The 23,141-nt window shown below is 41.4% G+C and overlaps 1 protein-coding gene across 2 annotated transcripts; it reads right to left on the bottom strand.

Moving 5' to 3' along the window:
- Positions 1-14,245: 14,245 nt before the first annotated feature.
- On the bottom strand, positions 14,246-17,827 carry irx5a (iroquois homeobox 5a). 2 transcript variants are annotated; one of them, XM_083916366.1, is made up of 3 exons: positions 17,246-17,827; positions 15,935-16,340; positions 14,246-15,243 (listed from the first exon to the last, which is right to left on the bottom strand). In XM_083916366.1, the coding sequence occupies exons 1-3, from the start codon at positions 17,501-17,503 to the stop codon at positions 14,534-14,536; spliced, it is 1,374 nt and encodes a 457-aa protein (XP_083772492.1). In that variant the 5' UTR covers positions 17,504-17,827; the 3' UTR covers positions 14,246-14,533. The 2 variants fall into 2 exon arrangements, with proteins under 2 accessions (XP_083772492.1, XP_083772493.1); XM_083916367.1 differs by having other exon boundaries at positions 17,261-17,827.
- Between the last annotated feature and the right edge of the window lie 5,314 nt (positions 17,828-23,141).

The raw sequence follows: 23,141 nt of genomic DNA, 5'->3' as shown, positions 1-23,141 counted from the left end.
TGTCTGCATGGTGTTGTGGTTGAAGGAGTGATTATACTGTGCCAGAGAAATGCTAATCTATTTGTTCACAACAGACATAACATCCAGACACAATTAAAAGCACAAACAAGTGTCAGCCAGTGTTTGTGTTAATAACTGGGTTTGGTGGAAAGGGAACGAGAGGGTGAAAGACAGAGAGAGAGGAAAAAAGAATGTGTGGTCACAAACACGTGTTGCCTGTGCTCAATGGGGTAAAGAATGGCAGCACTTGGAATCCAACTGGAAACAAGGAGGGGAGTTGTGTGACTGCTGGGATAAATATCGACTGTTAGGCCATATGCCCCCTCGTATTCCCCAACTCAAGTGGTTTCCCCCAAGAACCCATCCAAAAAACAGTACCAAGCGTCTAGTCACGGCAAAGTTCACAGGAGTAACTTCAACCATATCACTCACATCTAATAGCCCTGTGTACTCTGACTACTCATGCTACCAGCACTTGATCATTGTGTTGTTAGGTGCCTCTGGTCCTGCTTCCTTTAAACTCAGCCTCATTCACCCATACAGACAGTAAAAACTTTGCCCGAGCAGCTGGTCAAGAAATGCCTGCGGTCAGAGTCAGCTTGAGTGGAAACATGAGACTCTGGAGAAGCTGATACAAGAATAATGCTGTACTGTATAGCATATATGACTGACAGAGAGATCAGAGATTTATAAAGGATTCCCTTATCTTGAAGGGATAGTTCGGCTTTTTTAAGTGGGCTTGTATGAGGTACTTACCGTATATTATTAAGTTAACTTTTATTAACTAATTAATCAAATTTTTTTACTCTTTCATACTTTTATGTTACACACGCAGGCCCAAAATACACACACGCACAAACAGGACCTATATACATGCAATTAACGGAGAGATGGCCCATGGGCAGGCACTCGAGATACCGTGCCTTGCTCAAGGGCACTTAAGCAGTGCCCAGAAGATGAACTAGCACCTCTCCAGCCACATACATTAGATCACAGTTAGCATGTCACCAATTTGGAGAAGCAAGTACTGACATGGATGAGGACAGCAGCAAAACGTACTTTAGTCAGAAAGGCCCACCTAAAATCAGTTTGACGGCCGAGCCACGCTGTTTGCGTTAGCAGCACGTGTGTGTCGCTGAACCTGATGCTTTTTATTTCAGCGCCCATGTTCACAGGTTAGAGCCACCACACTGCCTCCCTGAGCAGCATTCTCGCCATTTTTTTTACCATGACACGGGAGCGGCTTGCTGCAAAAACACACAGCGAATGGTCTTTTGACAGTATTATGGACATCATAACAGCACTTTCACTACAGTTTTGGTGTGTGTACTGCATATGTAGAATATGTTAAAGACGTGAACAAAATGTATGTATTTGTACTTAAGTCAACACTTTCAGTATAAAAATGTTCTGAACATAGCATACAATTTAACTGAAAATGTTTGGGCTTTTTTAGGTGTGCATTTTTTAGTTTTTGAGTTTAGTTAGTCTAAAATATGTTTAGAGTGCTGCCCCCATCCACAGCAACTTCTGTATCAGTACTCTTGCCTGCTTCTACAAACTGGTGGCATGCTAACTTTCATCTACTGTAGGTAATCCACTGACTATTGATAAGAACCTCATAGAACTCCACTTCAAAAAAGCCCAAATATCCCTTTAACCAATTCGTATTAGTAAAATATTTGAAGCTTACATATTACCCTACAGTGTTTCAAAGTATTCATGGTCATTTGTGTGTATTGTTGTTGAATACACATACATGTGTGTATGCAGACACATGTAGACACATGTAGACATGCACACCAGCGATCTTTATCAACAACTGATTGACCAGTGTGTAATGAGGCTGGGAGTACTTCCTCTCTGAGGTTGTCTTTATTGATCGCAGGCAAGTATATCTTAATTGGTCTAGGTGCCCCAGAACCAGAGATGACTGATCAGTACTAAGTGTTTTCACACATACCTATGCATTCACTGACATACATAATATGAAACTGTGAAAAGATATATCATAGTCAGAAAGGAGAGATGACATATAGACTTGAAATATGTGCAGGCTATTTACCTGTGGTGTTTCTGAGGTTTAGTGTCTCATATTATCTTACAGTGACATTCTTGTTGTGTTTGGGGGTGATCATGGCAGATGTTGGTACTTGATTGGCTACGGTAAAAACATGACACAACACGAATCAAAAACAGATCCCCCTCTCTTAAAGCACTATTGCTCATTCATTCAGTGGGAGATCACATATCGTGTTCGCCTGTTGCCAAAACACAAAGTGTCTCAAACTATTCCAAGATTACAGCCTGAGATAGCTCTGCTTATCCATCTGTCACTATACAAAGAGTTATCTTTTCTTGTTTAAGTCACTCAGGCTTAACATATAATCTTAAGCGTGTGTGTGTGTGTGTGTGTGTGTGTGTGTGTGTTTGTGTCACTTCCATACATGGCAAAGCACTTTAAACAGGCCTTCTGTTGAGAAACAATGTATATGAATGAATCCTAGTCAAAGCCTCAAATCTTTAATTTACCACATTGTTACATCCTTCCCTCTGCATGCCTGTATGTTTTCAATTAATATCACTGAATACTGATGCCAAAACCAAACCTATTATCTATGTTAGCAATAGCATGTTATCCATGAGCATACAAAGCCCTTTGCCATTAGGGATAGGCATGAGTACTCGATTTAGACGTCAGTATTCGTTCAACGTATCGTAACATTCCTCGTGGCTGTATCATTTGAATGAAATGACATAACGTAATTAAACATGACTAAATGTAACACAAAAACATATTTAATGCAGTAACTTGTCCGTGAAAGCTACTTCAAGAAGTCATCAGAAACTGATATCGGACCCTAATAGTACTCATTGTGTAATACGTGTTTAAAGATGAGAAAGTGCCAGGGAAAGAAGTGGTGATAGTTTGTAAAAGTGTTTCTGTACAACCTGTGTCTGCAGTATACCTGTGTTTGTAGTCTTTATCCTTTGTCCTCCAGCATTTGTGTGCCCTTTGATAGTCTCAAGAACAAGGATAGAGCTCTTCCTCACAAGGTCAAACACTTAGCTATCACACTAGGCCATCGATGGCTGGTGACTTACAAATCATAAGTATTGATCATGGCAGCGCTCATACTGAATGTAGGACAGACAGTAAAATCATATCCACTTAGGCTTAATAGCCCACATTAAAGCAATTATGCACACAAACTAGGACTGTCTAGCTGAACGCATATTATCCCGGTCCATATATCTTTTTTTTTTCTTTTTTACTTTGCATTTTTATCCATGCACTTTTGATAATGAATCAAGGTTTTACTTGCTATTGACTGCTTCAGGTGGAACAGTTGTAATTGGTTGGGCGACCCCTCATCAACTCTGTGGCCTTTGTAGGTAACACTGCTCTAGTCGATGATATAATGTGCTTAAGGTTTTTACTGTATATGTGTGTGTCAATACTCATGTATTTACTAATGACAGTGCGAGCACCGACTTGTGACCTGCTAATGAAGTTGGTGCATTTGGGAGTCAGTCAACGGGTCAAGGACTGAAGGACATATTGCACTCGTCCTCTGACTTGAAAGCAGTTAAAACCATTTTCAGTTTATTTCACGTGAACACTTGATATTATGGCTACAGTGTGTTTTCAGACTGTGTTCATTCACTAATCATCACTCATGTTTTTTACGCACCTACTGGAGCAGATGTTGGTTAAATGCCTTGTCAGGGTTTATTTATTGTTCTTTATGAGTTAAACCTTTTTTATCAAACCAACTAAGTAATGTGATTGGACAAGGGGCATTTCATGAGTGCTGATAGACCGTACAACATCACAGGGACTTTTAACTAGGCTACGTGGATCTCTCTGATCTAAATAGAGTCTGGAGAGCAGGAAACGATGGATCAATGTTACTGTCTCAAGTTAACCCAATGGAATCACACATGACACTCTTGACACTCTGATTTCACTGGTTGAACAGTTAATATAAAAAAGCCTATACACATTATATAGCTGACCTGCAGTGTAAAACTAGCCTACACACAGAAGCAAGCTAGTGCACAGGAAAAATGTTTATCGGTTGCTTGGCAACAGGCCACTTCCAATCCAGTTGCAGAACTTTTTTTGTTGGTGAAGCCAAATAAATAATAAAGTAAACGAACAAATCATAAGATGTTGTCACTTTTTATTGTTAACTAATAAATTATGCGTGTATTACTGTTGTATTAAGGCAATATCACACTCAGGGTCTGTCATAGGCCTGAGGCCACAGGCCGAGTGCCAAAGATAATCACAGCTATGATAACATTCTGCACAACATCACTCCCTGTCATGCGACATTGCTTAAAACATTTTTCTCAGAATTTATCATTAACCATTATTTTTTTACTGATGACCTTGTTTACAATCTTAGTTAACTACAAACTCGCACTTTAGTTGGTTTTGGCTATGTAATTGTCAAATTGGATATAATTTTGTTAAATCATTTTTAGTGTTCTTTGATATGTAGAGTTAACTGCATCAGTTTTATTCAGTCAGATAAGTTGTTGGTCCAAAAAACAAAAACATAAAAAACAAACGAATACAACAGACTTCTTTTTCTCATTTGATTCAATAAGCATCTTCACATACCTCCTATTCATCATACATGTGGCAAACTCCACTTGGATTTGCCCCATCCAGAGATTGAAGCTCATGTGTATGGAACCCAGAGCATCATTCATTAAAATTCCAGGATTCCCACAGGCGACAGACAGTGTGATTATAACCTATTGGTGATATATGCGAGTGAACCAGTTGACCGTTGGTTCAATGTGTTTCCAATAAGAGAAAATGTCTTTTTATATCTTGTGGCACTGAACACATACATTCTAGAAATACTACCAAACTGTATAATATGAGGTTTTAACTGTTCCCATTTAGCATATCGTATGCAGTACAATAGCTTGTATTATATGCACACTTGTCAAAGAATTGAAATGGCTTGTGAAGCAAAACACCCATTTAGGAACTTCATTTTCTACACCATTTTTCAGTCTGTTGATTCCATCTTTTGTTTAATAACCACTTTCCCCTTCTTCCTTTTTATCGGCTTTAAGATGAAACGTGCTCATGAAACATTTATCACCGTGATCTGCATATGCCGATTCCCCTGATTGGGTTGCTGTTTCTTGTTTTGAGAAAAACGGAATGAAAGCAATATCAGGCAGCACTGGGTGAATCTCATTTTCTCCTTTTGACAAATGCATTTCATCCCTGCCATGCCAGCAGAAGAGGTTATCAGTACGGCCTCCACCTAAACCTCTCCATCCACTCCATCAAACAGAAGGGCTCTGAGGGAGAGAGCAAGGAGGGACAATGAATATTTAAATAACTTTTAACTGGTTACATTTAATGTTAAACGTATGAGAGCCAAAGCACCAATAAAGTATTTGCTTGCAAAGACTTTATATGGCTTCTAATTTTAACTACAAATTCTGGGGTTATGATATATGGGCAAAATGCATGTTATTTGAGGGGGAAACTGTGGCATGTGCTATTTTGCACTGCACGCATGGAAAGAAACACCATCAGTAAGAGTATGCACACTAGAAAGAGACAGAAAGTGAGCTTTCTCTGAAAACTTATGTCATCAAGCTCTTTCATTATCTAACGTTAACACCCAAGAGATCGACATTGCCTCGAAGATATGGGGTTATAATTGCTTTTATTGGTTTATTGTGTGAGAGAACGAACTCTTTGATGTATTTAAGGGACCAACCTAATGAATCGCTGAATGCAGAAACAGCCTATCCTGGGAGCTGATTTCAAAGAGGGTGATGGGGGTGGGGGGTGTTTGTGGGGGAGGGGGGGGCGAGGGGGGAGGGTTCGGGGGGTGCTGCAACAATGCGTTCTTTAGTTGCCAGCAATGGTGAACAAGCAAGGACTTAATCAAGCACAGTTGGCCAAAGAGTCAGGGATAGGAAGGCACAGGGTGTAATCAAGTGTAAACATCCTATACAATGTTGAACGGAGAGATGCATGACCTCAGAGTTATGGGAGCAGGCTGGAAGGGGGGTGGGCTGATTTAGCAAATATGTAGAAGTGCTTTTGACCCCATGGTGACCACTTCGCACGCACACTACCGCCGACACATACAAACCCGCCAGTCATTAATCATAATTTGTGTTGAGAGCAGGCCTTGTTTGAACTGAATAAAGCTTTACGTGAACATTGCGCCTCTTATGTAGATTGTGCACTTCTGATTTTTGTTGACTCATAAGACTTTGTTGTGTCTTTTTTTCTATCGCTCCCTTTGACGCCTGTGCACAGGGGGCTGTGAGAGGTTGTCGTGGCAGTGGTGGAGGGCAGAAGAAGCCCATGTGGATCTGGTTACCCCCGGCTTTTCCCACAAAAGTGATCAGAGACTGAAAGTTGAGATCTTGGTACCTTGCAGAAGGTTTACTCGCGTTTCCAGTTTAACCTTTTATTAAACTGTCCATTGTGCTCCCACTCTGCCCACAGACCCTCCTCTACATTCTCATGCCCATCAGGTCAGTCAGGTTAACAGCCAAAGGGAGGTAGCAGGGAGGAAGGCAACACTATCTCATCTCTGCCCCGCTGTCGCTCTGGAGCCTGTGCAACACATTGGAAGAAAGGGAAAGAAGTATATACTACAACCGTTTGATGAGCAGCAGGGCAATAAATTCATTAATCATCATTATATGCCTCATCAAACTCTTTGCCAGTCTCTCCATGGGAGTTACACAAATTAGCCAGTGAAAAAAGCAGTAATTTTAGAGGAGCTAGGTAAGTGCTTTTTGATTGCTTTCTTGAACAATGCTTCCCCTGACAAGCTAATAAATCAGATCTTTCTATACTTAAAAGTGCAGCTACTGTGAACCCAATCTGAGCTCCCCAAACAAAAAAGGGAGGCTGTGTGGGACAAGGGGTTTTACTACAGCCAAAGCTCTTTCACAGAATTGTTTTGGATTCCTCCTCTTTATTCTTCAACAAAGAGTCCCGGGTACAAAGCTTTTGATAACTGAATGAACTGCTGTTATGTCTCCAGATGCAACCAGGGATTTTCTCATATTAGATCAAAATAACCTCATGTTTGACTTGAGATGAAGAAAAAAAAACCTGAGCCAATAGTGACCATATGGTGCGAAAATTCAATTAGCTCTTCTTTTTTCCTGTCTTTCCTTTTTTTAAGCTAGTTTTAGGTTTAAACACAGTTCGGTGCATAGACAGACGCATAGCAGCAGCGTGCAAGCTTTAGTCTACTCAGAGAATCTTAGCTGGCAGGTGATGCATACCTACAACAGCGATCATTTCCTTCCATCCAGATGGCCGTTCCATGCAAGACCAACAAATCATCCATCTGACTGGAAACCGCTCCTTTATTGAAAATGAGGTCAATAGAAGATTTGAGCCTAGTTTGTGGCTGGCCATGTTAGCCTCCTCCAGGTATTAGCAGTTAGTGCGTTAGTTGGGAGGTCTCATGTGGGAAAGGATGCAGTTCGAGGGGTTAAGGTGGAGGGGGTAGTTAGGGGTGGTCTTTATCTTTTTAAAGCCCCTCTCTGATGAGATTACCTATTGGAGTTGGCTGTAAACCACCCTGTTAATCAGGGTGCAGCAGCCAACACACTCCAACTGGCATGCAGCCACTGCTTGATTTTTTATTTTTTTTGGGATGGGTTGTAGTGGTGTTCAGAAAGAAAAAGAAACCAACCAAATCTTTTTATTTGGTAATCATCTGCTGTGTCTGAAGCATTTAAGTGTTAAGTGTGACATGAGCAAGCATGGGCATGAACTAAGCTGAATTGTTTTCCTCCATGTTTATGTTTAGATTTGGCTGCCATCTAATTTTTCTGTTGAATGACAAAACCAAACTACCACCTGCATGTAACAAAACCCGAGCATCCAGTGGGGTGCTGTTTGATTGGACAGTTTGCAAGTTGCATCACTAGCAGGCACTTTACTAAACTGGCATTGAGACACTGAGACGCTCATTGTGTGGGAGTTGATGGCCAGTTTGGAGCACAGAGTTTTGAATGAGTCCAGCAGTGGCGGCGTCTCCTCGTCCCTCCTCATTAACGTTCTCTCCACACACCGCTGAACTGAGCAAGGCTCAAAATAACTTTGGGAGGAGAGAGAGAGAGAGAGAAAGAGAGAGAGAAGCAGTGCCCCGTTTATCTCCATCTTGGGAACTGATCCAATTAAGTAAGTGCCCATTTGCATCCATCAGACTACACCAAACTGGGAGGAAAAGTGGAAAGCGCAGAGCAAACAAAAGAGCCAGCAGTGAGAGAAGGTCCATTTATTGTGCAAGGTGGTTTGGAGAGGGTAAAGTGTCCCAGATGAATGGTGGATAATGGTAATGTTAGAGGCAGTGTATAGTGTGAGTGCTTATGTTGAAGCAAGCGTGTGTGAGCACGGGCATTCTAGCGGTCATTAGGACAGATATCTGTGTGGTAATGTGGAACAGATGTTGAGAAGAAAGGGATCATTTAAAAAGGGCAAATGTAAATAAACAGTCAGGCAGCTTGGTACCCCTCCTCCCTCCTGGACCCTCTGAAGTCACTGAAAGAAAACAGTTAATCAATCTTCATCACGGCCATTAATTTTGTAATATTAGAGGAGATACTGACCCTAGTGTAGACGGTAGGAAGACATCAATACTACATGACGCATGTGTGATGAAAACTCCTGAGGAAGATGCTACATTGTGTAAAGTAGCGGGGTTGTGTCACAAAACACCGGCATTAGTCAGTTTTTCAGGAGTGGCTGTCCTGAACTTGCTCACCTTGTGACCAGAGTGAGGGAGGAGCCAGGCGAGGATAGAGACAGGACCTGTACAGAGCCACAGCAGGAAGAACCTGCCGGTGTCTCCACCTCCAGACTGGATGCACACACTTACTGCTCTGTGGCTGTGCATACCTGAGGGGCTTTGGCGTGCAGTTTGAGTCCCTCCTGCGCATGTATGTTTTTTAATGTGTGCCTGTGTGTGCACGTCACCTTCTCCACGGCAGGCCAGAAACCCTCCCTCCCCTCTCCTCCCCAGTGTGAGCGCCAGTGAGCCCTTACATGGCCACTGAACACAGACCCTTTGCAGTCACAGGGTCAGGAGCTCACGCCACACTGCTGTCAGAGCAGATTGGTCAATGAGCAGCCCCTTTCAAGGAGTCAAGGTGCTTGCAGAGTGGGGCTCTGTGGGTATGTGTGTGTGTGTGTGTGTGTATGTGTGTGTGTATGTTATTTATATAATGAAATTAGACAACTTGTTTACATAGTTTAAATAATTGGGATGATTTAGGCTGATTATATAAATATCCATTCTCAGATTTAAATGATCAATATTTAAAAAAAACCCAAACAGTTTATTTAGTGTAATAAAGACATATTAATAATCCAACCATACTTAAATAGATGTATTATTTGCCACTGGAACTGAATCCCTCAATTCTCCCAACCTCAACCCCTGGCCTCCTAAGACCTCATAGTTCATCACTCTTCATTAATGTTTTTCCCCCTCTTTTTTCCCCTTCTTCATAGAAATGTTTTATTTATGTTGGGGGGGGGGGGGGGCAACTTAAACCATCTCAGAGCTGAAAATTACACGTGTAATCTCTCCCAGAGGAACTCTGCAGAGAAATAGAAAAACAGTCCGTGAAGTGCAAAGAAACAGTGGTAAATCACTCTCCGCCACCTTATCTGGGTCGCTTTACAGTGTGTTCAAGACGGTTTTATAGCTCCACTTAACATGAATGCTGGAGGTGCCAAAGGCTTGAGACTTGAGTTACCTTTTTTTTGAGAACTCCAAAAAGTGGCTTCAAACACACTAGTTAATTGTTTGATTCAAAGTAAAAAATAATTTGCTTTACCAGTTGTTATGCCCAAACACAACTCATATCCTGTCAACTCAAGTCTCATGTGCAGTGGCCGGAGGACTTAGGCAGAAATATTGTGTCCTTAATTAGCCTTCTCATTTAGGAAATTATGAATAAATGGCTGTGAGCAGTTACTGGACTCCATACGGAACCTCACTGAAGAAGAATGGGTCACTTCTTTACATTTAAAACCTAATATTAAAGCTAATTATCCATATCCTTGTGGCATATTATGCAATGTTTCAACAATCAGAACAAAATAAACAATGTTATAGGGGTGTTAAAGTAACCCTATAGAATATACGGTATAGGCCTCTGTTTTAGAAATAGAATTTGGCACAGGCACACTTGGTTTGGGTTTGGGATCGAGTCAAAATCTATTTTTGAAGTGGAAAAGTGAAAATCCAGGGGAAACAAATACCTCAACAGCAGTCTGCATTTCAGTCACAGATATAAACGATCTCTTTTCTGGGGGGAAAAACACCCTCCTTTTATTTCAACCCACTTTTATACGGCATTAGTCAACACCCGTGTTGCTGATCACACGCCACTCCGCGAATAATCTGTGCAGGTCAAGTACACTGGGTGTCTATTTACACTCTTGAGCTGAATTTGACCCCAACTCGTATGTGTTGTATCGTGTAGACGGACGCTTTATCGGATGGCTGTTCATACGGATACCGTTTGGTCCGCTGAGTAATCCCTCAGTGATATTGGGAGTGTGTTTATCAGCAGGTTTTGGTTTCACCTTGTGCTCTGACATACAGTAGCATCTGAGAGGCGTTCACAGAGCTGTCCAGTGGCAGGTGTCTAATCTGTTTGACGATCCACAGCTCCAAGTTTCTTCACAAGTCTTCCCCTGCAGCAAATCTCCTATTAAACTGCCGATATTTTCGGCTTGCAATTTTGGTACATTGATATCCAGTAGATTATCAGGGAAATTCAATTTTATATAAACAAGTCATTTATGTATTTTTTTAAAGGTTTTGACATCCTCTAAATGCGTGAGTTCGAGTATTGATGTAAATTTTGGCGTGAAGATGTTTTATATAAGATATTAATTTTAGTGGTTCATCCACATACACTGCATCTTTTGTTTTCTAAATATTCATCCGTTTATAAATCGACTACCGCACAACAAACATGTACACTAGGCTGCTTATATTATAATGGTAATAAAAAGGATTACATTGCGCACAGATGCCAGACTTAACGTTCACGTCATTAGATCCTACCGTTCCCAAAAGTGTCGAAAACAAACAAGAAACCTCGGTTTACTCTTGTTATTCATTAGTTTTATATTAGCACTATTTTCAGTCACCACTGAAAGTCTCCCTCGTGACACCAAGTGCACACATAAATGTCGTATTCTACTTTTAGAGTCAATATTAATACACCGACAGAGAAGCTGTTGCTGGTGGATGACAAAGACCGTCATTTTTGTATGTCAGTTTCTTTTGATAGGGCAAAACATAAATACTAATTATGCATTATTTCGATTTTAGAGGGTTGGGTGAAAATGCACATTTTACTAGTTCAGGGCCAATCGGGGTATTTAATGGTTAATTCTGTACATCTAAATTAACGGTGGCCCTCACACTTCATAGGCTAGTCAATGGCCTTTATGTTCAGTTTTGGAAAAAAACAACTACAAAACGTTTTTTAAATTAATTTAACGGCAGTAATAAGACGCATTCCCCCCCAAAACAATCTCTGATTCTGTTACTGAACGCTCAACAGTAACAAAGTCGGAGTGAAGGGTACAGACCGTATCCTCTTCTTTTCTCTTCTGCTTCTTCTCCTGTCGGATTATTTCCCCCATTTTCACACGTGGGAACGGTTTCACCCCTACTTAGTATTCTCACATTGTAGCAATCCCAACAATGAACCGACACGCCATTCAAGCGGAGGGGAAACCAGGGACCAAGTTGTATAAAGTTGCAGAGAGCATCTCCCCTGTAGGCTATCATGTCTGTGATGAACGCTTGCAAATTCTCTCGCTTCGCTTCTTCAAGTCGGGAGGTTAATTGACTGGCTTTCATCACGCCCAGAAATAGAACTAGAATTAGAAGTATCATCAACGATCAAATACATAAATATTTTAATTAGTGTGAGGGTATTCCTTTTCTTTTTTTTTCATAGGCAGACCGAGTGACCATAGTGAGCTGAAATACAGTGACATCAAAGAAGCTGTATAAAAAAATAAAATAAATATATGTTATCCCCTTAAATAATCATTTTAAACCGTGACCTTTCCAGCTGGGACATAATAAAAGTAATAATAATAATACAGTGCACATAATTAATGCAGACTCTACAGCAAGACCTTTTGTGCTTTTCCCCCACTGGGTATTTGATAAACAACAGTTGGGGGAGACAGAGCTGAATGGTAAATTTGAACATGCTTGAAAAAATATATCCAAATAATATCTCCCGCATTATATCGGCAAAACAATTGACAGACATGTAAAGCTGTTCCAATAGTGAGAAAGTGTGTTGTCTGTTAGTTGTTGTTAAGTTGACCATCCTCCCAACATATTTAAATTAAGGAAGTGAATCAGAATAACTAAATCTGCGCGAGCGCGCGCGCGCGCACACACACACACACACACACACACACACACGTACACAAACGCGCAGGAAAAACGTATATGACGTATAAACGTCACAGTATTTACCTAGTTCCACAAATGATTTATACCGCAAAAATAGTGTGTATTTTGTCCCCGTGAAACCTTCCTTCTTCAATCAATTCAGAGAAAACAACGCAACCTCTAATAAAACTCTAATACTCTCCGAGGGGACATTGCATCGAACAGTTCAATCCCCCGGGGATCAGCAAAGAAAAAACATAATTATGCTATTTAGCCGGCTGATGTGTCGCAATCACTGCTCCAGCACACTCTGTCAGATTAAAATAGAGGGCCCGAATAGAGGACATTAAGGCTAAGGGAATTATATAAACCTCAGGGGAGATTTCAAATTGGAGAAGGGGAAAGTAAACTATAGAGATTAATGGCAGCCATAAACAAGAGCATGCTGCCCCACTTCACTGGAGGTCAGCAATAACAGCATTAATATTAATAATAATCATAATCATAAGAATAATTCCGTGTGCTTTAAAATGTACGCTAATAATCACCGAATAAACTGATATTAAAAACACCATATATCATAAAAAGAAGGGCCTGTGCTAGGCATAGTGACATACAACTGCTCCAATTTTGAAGAGTCTTCACAATAATATTTCATATTAATAATAATAGTAATAAGCGTAATAATAATAATAATAACAATAATACACTGTCATTTATTTTCCTTCTTTGACTGTAGGACATAGCTGCATATTCAATAAACCATTTAAAAAAACATCTCTTATCTTCTGTGTGCCTGGGAAAAAAATCATTTATTTGGTCAAATATGTAATTCGTGCCTTTTTTTTATCCACTTGTCAAAGTTGCCATAATCCTCATAATAACTGTGATCATTGTGTGTGCCCCATTGGCTCCACTTCTTTTTAACCAGGCCATTTGATCAGGGATGGGTTTCCGTGACGGATTAACAAAGAGTCCCCCTGAAATTAGGAGCAAGTGTGACACCTACCTGCAGTAGTTGGAAGAGTTGGAGGCCAGTGCCTGACTACCGGCTGCACAGTATAATCGAATCTGTCTGCCTCTGTGTACATGACAGCATTCTCCCTTTCCTCCAAACAACAGTGTTTCACATCCAACGCGTCATTAAAGAAACTCTCCATTAATGATATATAATAGGGCAGTATGTTCTAAATGCATGGTCGCGTCCCTTTTAACAGCTTTGCCACGCCTTGGAAAATAGTAATGAGATCTAAATTTGGCATAAAATCGAGCTCATTACCGGAGTTCACCACCTGATTGCTTTGCATAAAACACGATAGGTAATTGGGTTAAATGACTGCTCCTCGGTGTTGTTATTCTATCAATATCCACTTTTAGAAACGTGCTCAAGTAAAAAAAAAGAGGCCCTGGTTCCATTCAAAGAAAAAAAAAATGAACTGGAGATAAGCCAAACACCAAAATGTACTTCCGTGTTGTTTCCAATATTTTTCATCCACAAAAACAACCTAGGAATATTTTCACCAACCAAAACGAAACTGTACCCTTTTATTGTTTAGATATTCCAACATCCTTTTGCTGATTGTAGGCCTTTCCTTTCAAGTTTGCCAGAGCTCTCACTACCATAAGATTTTGAAATGATAATTGCCATAGAAACATCTGTTACGGTGTAATATTGAATTAATATTTCGTAGAAATACATTGGCCTTGAAGCACTTTAGACACATATCAGGCAATGTCAACTGCTCCCCCAAAATAATTGCTGCACAAGTATATCATTTTTTTCCATAATTTACTTCAAAGATAGTGTCCATTTTAAATACAAAAATGCTACATTAAATATACATGTTAGTCTTTAATACAAATAGACTCCGGCGGCTGCAGCGATTAAGACCATTCTTGTTACATTTTAGGATTAACCATTCAGAAACTAAAAATGTGATGATAAGCATTTACTCAGAAAATAACTGTTCTCAGAATTTGCTTCATCATTGTTCTTTTTTTCTTTTTTTTAATGCAACCACAAAAAAATAAATAAAAGTCCGCGGTGAGTGGAAAATATTCAGGTATTAAATGTTTGACATACCTTTCTTTAGTTCATAAGGGGAGTCTTTACAAAGATCTACCTGCGTTTGGCCTCTGACTTTCTGGCTCTCCCTTACCAAAGCCTCTGCCCTATTTAACACAGTCTGGTTTAATCCATTGAAATGTGCCGTGGAGCCCGTGGTTACCGAGCCGTGGTTACTGTGAAGATGTCCAAAACTGCCACCATAGTTCGTGTAGCCGGGGTAGAAAGGGGAGGTGTAGTACAGAGGCCTGGATAGGACCGTGCTGTTGGGGAGCGGGCACTGAGGGGAGGACCGTGATGGAGACGCGTTGGGGCCCATTACCGCGCTCTGACCCAAACCGGAGCAAGCCTGTGGCACTTCGCTGCTGCCCTTACACCTGTCTGAGGACGTGGCGATCTCCGCAAGGGACCAGAGTTTGGGTTTGGGGGCCGAAGGGGGCGAGTGGATAACAGAGGTCACGTTGCTGGTCACCGTACTCGCTGCATGGCTCAAATCTGACGGCTTGTCTTGTTGCGCAGCGGCATGGCTCCCCCGGGGCACAGCCGAGGGAGACGAAGTGGTTGGTTTTGCGGAATCCGGCTGCAACTCTGTAGTCCGCTCCTCCTGGTCTTTTAACTCCGAGTCACTAATAAGGGGATCCGTGTCTTTGCCATGGTTCTCCTCTTTAAATCTGTCACAGCCTATGTCCCCTGGGTTCAGCAGTTTATGATCTAAAGCACAAATAAAGAATAGAGTTAAAGCCAAAAAGCGTGACATTAAAACGTTGATAAAACTGTAACATCTGTTTTAGGTGATCGCGAGACAAGTGAACACCAGTGCAAACTGAAATCGGATGCATAAAAATAATGAGGCTATTTGTGCACGTTTCCCTTAAAAACAGTTATTGCATGTGCCATAAATTGTCCTCATAAAGACGTGTGCCACCCTAAAGAAGGTGAATGAACTGCTGTGCATAATTAAAAAAGGAGCATCAACAGTGTTGCACGAACAGATTAAAGTCACAGTATGTTGACTATTTTAATTTCCACATTTATTGGCATTATTAAATATCACCATATGAGTAGTTATGATAATGAGCCTTCAACAACCGTTCAAACTGGGATCTAATGATCATACAAAGGCAATATTTTTAGCCGAATACCCGGCGCAATACACCAGCTGTATCCTTATTATGCAGTTAAAGATAAATTGACTGCTAAACACTTTGCGTCACCAGCAATTTCAGCCCCTGAGAAGTCAAACGAGGGGAGTTCAAGGTGATTATTATTTAAAGCAATTGTCCCATTATAAATAATATACCACCATTAACCAGCAATCAATTTTGCACTCTGAGTGGAAACGACTGCGATGAAAAATTGATGATTTTTTTTTTTTTGCGTTTTTTTTCCTTGCACAACCGACCTGATTCTGTGTCTGTGGAGTCTCCCTTGTCTGTGGGCTTGTTTGGTTCGTCGTCGTCGTTTTTCTCCAAATCAATATTCTCGTCCTCCTCCTCGTCCTCGCTCCGGTTCCGAGGGGTCCAGGTCATCTTGTTCTCCTTCTTTAGCCTCCTCCTGGCGTTGGCGAACCAGGTGGACACCTGGGTGAGGGTCATTTTGGTGATGATGGCCAGCATGATCTTCTCTCCCTTGGTCGGGTAGGGATTTTTACGGTGCTCACCGAGCCAGGCCTTCAGGGTGGCCGTGGCGTCCCGGGTTGCGTTTTTACGGTATGCTGGGTCACCATAAGGATATGTGCCCAAGGGTGCTCCGTAAGGGTGATATCCTATTGAGCCGGCCATGCCCGTAGCGTGGTCATAGGGAGAACCCTGATACAAAATGAAAGAAAGTGTGTAAAAGTTCTGTCAGTCATTTTCTAAACTGCTTCAAAATAATCAAAAGGACTTACGGCAGACGAACGTGAACATTCACTCGCGCTCACACGCATATGCACGCGCGCGCGCACACACTCACACACACGCACACGCACACACACCTACACGCACACATACACACTGGCTTTAATCCAGTAGTTCAAGTTTGATGTCAACGTGTATGGAGTTCGTTTCAACATGAGTGAGCATTTGAAATTTAATTATGTTGCTATGCATTTTATTATTATTAACACGATTTCAGCAACCCGTGGATTTTATTCTCGTCATTAAAATAGTATAATTTGCAATTATGATAATGTGTTGACAATATGCATGATGGGCCTTACATGCTGTTTCTTTTCTACTGACATCATTTTTTGTATAGGCCTATTCCAAGTTCTGTATGAATTATTTGTATAGCCATAACACAATTCACTGAGAATAAAACAAAACTAAAACACAATTTCCATCTATTTTTTGTCAAAAGTTGCAATAATCAAGTTTTACAACTGGCCCAACTAATAGGATGACGAGAAACAAATGTAGTGACCAAAATTGCCATGACACGGCGGGTTGTAGTCACTTCTGAGCGTATTCCTTCGGCAATGCATTGCCCACTCTTTCTTCTGAAAACTACAATTTACGTAAGAGCCATGCAATAGCACACCACTCAGTTAAATTAGTTCTATTCACTCAACAACATGTTTTCGGGACCTGACATTCCGTAATATTATATCCACACTCTTCAATGACGCACATTTCCCTCATAATCGCTTGTCTCCGAATGCACAGTGGATATTTAAGGCTTCTATAACGAGTTAATATCCTCGCTTTGACTTCCCATTAGATTGAATAATCACCTTTAGTTTACTCACCACGTACGAGGTGAATGTGGCTGCTGCTGCCGCGTCTGCACTGTATGATAAGTGGGAGTTGTAGCCCGGCGAGGCGCTGGTGAACGCGGTAGATCCAGCATAGGGCGCAAAAGCAGATCCCGAAGAGGATCTCCCAAGTTCCTCGGTTCTGGGTCCCGATATAACGCTGGTGCTGTACGCAGGGCATGGATACAGGGCTAGAGAAGCGGACGGCTGGTACAAGTAGCCCTGAGGATACGCCATGCTGGAGCCCGGAGAGTATAAACCACTTAACTTGCGCACTTTCCTCCCTTTATTTTCTCATGCGCTGCTGTCGGAGCGCATAGAGCCGTGTGTCTGCAGACCCGCTGTCTGTCCCCACTTCTAAATGACAATGGTGAAGGCAAAAAGTAAAAGTGATTAAATAAAGAGAGGCTTAGACGCTGGACGGAATATTTTGGTCGCTACCAGCAAGCCACTGCCCGTCGGATGTTTCGTCTCGTTTTGTTTGTCTGTTGCTCCCTTATCTGAGTTGCACCGTCGCTCTCATGCCCGCGCAGAAGTTTTTTTTTTACCCGTCGGACGGGGGCTTTGCTTGGGAAAATGTCCTGCCAAGATGCTAAGTTGAAAAATTGAGGATCCTGACGCCTACTACGCTCCTCCTCTCGGGGTGTAGTCACCGAAGGAAAAGGCAAGCTTTGCTGGGTAACCACAGCCCTGCCCAAATCCATGCTCTCTCTCTCTCTCTCTCTCTCTCTCTCTCTCTCTCTCTCTCTCTCTCTCTCTCTCTCCCTCTCTCCCTCTCTCTCTTCCTCCTCACCCCTCCCTCTCTCGCGTTAACTAACAATCCGTCTCATTCTCTATTTCTCTATTTTTTTCCCTCTTTAACAAGGCTCGTTGCAGTAAGTCTCAAGTGCGCCTGGCAGCCCCCCTTTGGATGGCGACATCATGCGAGTCTGTCAACTCCCAACTTTCTTCTTTTTTTCGAAATACGCAGCCGTCACTTTCACACTTGATCAATAACAAATCGGCTGTTGTATGCCAGGATATGGGCTTGCAAGATACCGGCAGGAATTAAAAAGGCGCTTCACTGCTGCACTCTCTTTTTGTTATTCTTTCTTTGTGCGTAAAAAAGTCGTCATTTTGAGTATGTGCTTTAAATCAACAGACTGATGCTCCGTGATCTCCGTGCGCCTTGTGTTAAAATCCGCAATGGGAGTTTCAAATGGATTATTGTGCACGTCGACATTCTAACGCCAGACGAATATTTTATAGGTAAGATATGTGACAGCTGAAAAGTAAAAAGTAAGATGGCGCAAACAGTGGCTGGCCGAACGACTGCGAAAATATTTTTTGTTTGTAAATAAATGTTTCCTTATCGACATTTATATGCTGTGGTTGAGTTTTGTCTGCGCCGTGTTTGAACGATTTACTGTGGCGACGGATAAATAGTTTTTGTAATAGATCCTGGAATAAACCAGTCAGATACACACTCCCAGAAAGTCATAAACCCTCCAGCCAGGGCAGATTAGTGCCAACTACACCAAATCCGCCTGGACCGGTGGATAATCTCATTTGATCACTGCAGATACGTTTCAATGCTGAAATACTGGATAGCCTGGATTTATATAATATTTATAGGCAATTATTTTTGCATGTAGCTAATAAACATTACACACCTACCAAAGCTGCCTGTTAAACGATGGCCCAAAAAAATACTATTCTTATTGTCATTATTTATTATTTTCTGATACATATTCCAATGATAAATTACAGCTCTCATTATTAAATATACTTGGCTTGTGCGGTTGCGGTTGACTGTGTAGGTTTTTTTTTTAAGTAAGCTATTATAAATATTATTCACTATGTATCAGACATCTACAAGCCATTTTCACTTTGGTGATTGACTTTCCAGTTCAAGTCTCAGATAAGCCGAAAGGGATCGCTGTCGGCGCTGCTAAAGAGTGTGTGCACACACTGTCACGTGTTTTTTTTTACGCTCTGAAAACCTCTAGAGAGAAAAGAGCGATGACGCTGGTACAGTGGGAGCCAACGCACACTTAAAAAAAGAGAAAGAGAGAGGAAGAAATAAAGAAAGAAGGATGGATACACAAAGCGACCCTACCGTATAGCATAATCAGATGACAGTAATACGACGAGACACAGTTTCACAGCCTCCTGTAGTGTTTAGACAATCAACTAATTACTGGAACTTTTCTCACAACAACAGCTACAAGAAGAACCATCTGAATCCACTGCTGCTGTCACTTTACTCATGTCAAAGTTGGGGAAAGAGTAGAATATAACGTCATTAGTAGACACGGTTATATTCCCTTATAGTGAAATTATTGCCCGTCATGTCTATTATTTAGAAAAAAAGAAAACTTCCAAATTTTAAAATGTGAAATTTCACGCAGACTTGGTGACATTATTATTATTTTTTTTATCGCATAAAAGATGCGACTAAGTTTCTAGAGGAGAGAGCCTGGCGTGAAGCGTCTGTCTCGCGTGTGCTCCTTAATGCGTTTTAGTTGCTCTCTGCTCTCTGAAGTAGGAGGAGGACCCATAATTTGAGATCACGGAGGCTATAATAGGAGTAGGTTATGGCAACTGCTTCCACCTCTCAGCACTGCACTGATAAACGAGGAGGTGTAGGTGAGTATAGTTTTGCTTTTATGTGGAAAGATGCATCTGTGTTTTTCAGATGCGTAAAAGTGGGGCTGTCCTCACGCAGTAAACTGATCCGAATCTAAATCTATGTCTCCGTTGTTTTGACAGCCTCTAACTTTGTCGCTTCCTCTTCGTTATCACTTATTCTTTTTTTCCTCCCTGAGAGAGCGACCTCAGTTTCGACGCATGAAAACGGCTTTACGTGGCAAAAGAAGAGGCGAATGAAAGATGATGCATGTCACTTAAAATGCCTGAGGGAGCAAGTGTAATCTAAATTGGATATAGAGGGTATTATTACACAACATTATGCGTTGTGGCGGACTAATTGCGCGGCTGGGTGAGTTAAACAGTCAGTTAATGTCGAGTGGCGGACAGGTTTCTGGAGCGCACAAGGTCAGCTGCACTGCTCCCAATCCTTTAGTGGTATACAGGAAAAAAAAAAAGCTTGAAGTATTCATGGGATTTTTTAACCATTCGAAATCTGTGTCCTAAACCGATTAGTTGACACCAATTTTTCTTTGATGTATTAGCTGAGGGCTTTTGCCATTCGGAAGCCAATTGAAATTCAAAACAGTTTTCGCTCCAAATGCTTTGGGGAGATCTGCTGCAAATAATGGATGTAATTTATTTTTGACCTTGCATTTTTTTTGAAGAGGAGGCTATTAAATGATTAAACATATGTGCAGTATGCTACTTGACTAAATAATTGGCATCATACAGCTATGATTAGCTATTATTGTTATTAAAGTACAGCAGTAATTTTACCCCTTATATTTATGCTTTTTAAAATGTAAATGACATCACATCAGTTGTTACTATAGTTTTAGGGTTTTAAGTACAAATGTCACTGTAAAAAAGTTTTCCTCTTTTTCAGATGTATTAAAAAAAAATAATTGAGTGTTTGTTTGCCTTTGTTTCGAACGTGTTCAGATCCATGTTGTGGAAGTCTTCTCATGTCACCAAGCAGTCAGTGAAATGCACCCCCCTCCCCTCCTCAAACAGACACACACACACACACAGACACACACGCGCACACACACACACACACACACACACACACACACACACACACACACACACACACACACACACACACACACACACACACACACACACACACACACACACACACACACACACACACACACACACACACTTTGCTGTGGCACCAATTAGATTCACTTTATTTGCTTTTTGAAATGATAATTATTTGACACATGCATATATTCTCTAACACAACCAAACCATCAGTTCTGCTTTTATAACTATCATATTTTGTCTGTTTCAAATCATTTAATTAGCTCTCTCTTGCTTTTTTAGGGCTGTTGATTGTTTATACAGAAAGGTTTCATGTTTTACCTGATAAATATCTCATCTCACTCACACAGGCTGATACACAAATCACATTTGATGATTATATCTGGCTTTGAAAAAAAAATCACACAATTTACATGAAGCACAATGAGCCAATATGGCTTTCAGGAGAGAGCATCTATTTTCTGATCTCTTTTCTGTTCTTGTGATCTCTTCTTCTTTTATTGACCTGAATGAAGATGTAAGGTGTGAGGCTTTGTGTGTGTGTTCGGTTTACTCCTGATGGGGCCTGTCTTCTCCCCCCTCTCCCTCCCAATGATCCCCGCAAGGCTGAGTGGCGGGGCTCTGGATTGGCTAAGTGATGAAATGATGACCCTATTATGAGAAGCGATTCCAAAATGAGAGGTATCAGACAAAGATTGCACCCTTCTCTCACTGCCACACAATCCTCTAGCACCACACTGCCAGTTGTGCATATGATGATTGATTCACTTGAGATGGATTGCAGGAAGCACCCATTGATTTTTCCGTGTTTTATCAAAAATATGTACTTATAGTTTTATCTATAGGGCGTATCCGTACTAACCCCATACCCCCTTTTCCACATGGGGGATGGGATGAATCTGATAATCCTCCCTCCTCCATGACAAGACAAACGACCTGTAATATTATTTAAAAAATGAGTCAATAGGCTCAGTGACTAAACGAATATTGATTGGATATAATTAAGCCTGAGTGTGACTATGAGCTCTTTCAGGGGGCCTCCTGCAGACTCCATTGTCAGCATCTATACAGTGATGCAAAACCTCTCCAACTGAGTGTTTTACACACAGTACAGACCCGCTACTACAGCTGGGACAAAATAAACCTCATGTTAGTGGATATCACAGATGGTGAATCCACATACTCAACATCCCCCTATCCCTCTCACTGGTGTGTACCTGTATATATTTGATTCATGATCTGAGAGCTTACGTGCCTGACTGTTGTCTAACCAGACCTACGGCTAAAATGCATGTTTGTTTTGAAGGCGCTATAGGTGCCATATGGTAATCATCTAAATCCCATACTACTTAAAGCTCTTGAGGCATGTAGGAGGTACTCCTGCAATGCCTTCATGAAGGTAAAGTGAGACAACGTACAAATCAAATGACTACCAGAATGCTAAAACCACAGTGTGGGAGCTGTGCCCTAGATATTTGCACTGACTTAATCCAATTGAAATAGTATGAGTGAGTTGCAGGCTCTCAGGTCTGTTGCTTGCTTATATATGTGATGCATAATGGAAGTTGACGAGGTTGGTGATAGATCACAGCCCAGGTAATGTAAACACATTAATCCCTCAGGGTTCATGTGCATGTTCTTTCTCTCTTTTTCTATTTCTATCAGTATCTCTCTTTCTCTCTCTCTCTCTCTCTCTCTCTCTCTCTCTCTCTCTCTCTCTCTCTCTCTCTCTCTCTCTCTCTTTGTGCCACCCCCTCCTCCTCTCTCCATGTTCATCATCTTCCCTAAATGCGTTAGTGGAGCACAAACCAGAAGCAGCCTTAATCTGTCAACATGCCCTTTAATTGGAGGGAGAAAACAACACGTGCTTCTAGTTGTGCCATTCCTAAGTGCACATGCCAAAGAAACACAGAGTTCACGGAAGAAGTGATCCCAGGAGAGCAGGGCGTAATTAAAAGTATCTTTTAATAGGCTTGTAATGCTGAGCCTGACTCTTGTTGCCTTAAGTAGAGGGCAAACTCTGTGGCTGGAGACGGACATGCGAGGGGCTTCTGCTGAGGGAGCCTGTAAACGATACGTTACCCTGCCGTCATCATCAGACATGCAGTCTCTGCTTCAGTCGCCTCACTCGGGACAACAACCACTTTCCACCCCTGCCACGGACACCTTGACTCACCCATTCCAATGTTCTTTT

Source organism: Echiichthys vipera, assembly GCF_963691815.1.
Source record: "Echiichthys vipera genome assembly, chromosome: 1".
NCBI classification, from domain to species: Eukaryota; Metazoa; Chordata; class Actinopteri; order Perciformes; family Trachinidae; genus Echiichthys; species Echiichthys vipera.
This window is presented reverse-complemented; position numbering and strand designations above follow the sequence as displayed.

Coding starts and splice junctions, on each gene's coding strand:
- irx5a (XM_083916366.1), bottom strand. CDS start 17,503: ATGGCGTATCCTCAGGGCTACTTGTACCAGCCGTCCGCTTCTCTAGCC. Junction 16,341..17,245: donor ACGTGGTGAGTAAACTAAAG/GTGATTATTCAA, acceptor ATTTTGTATCAG/GGTTCTCCCTATGACCACGC. Junction 15,244..15,934: donor CTCCACAGACACAGAATCAG/GTCGGTTGTGCA, acceptor TTTGTGCTTTAG/ATCATAAACTGCTGAACCCA.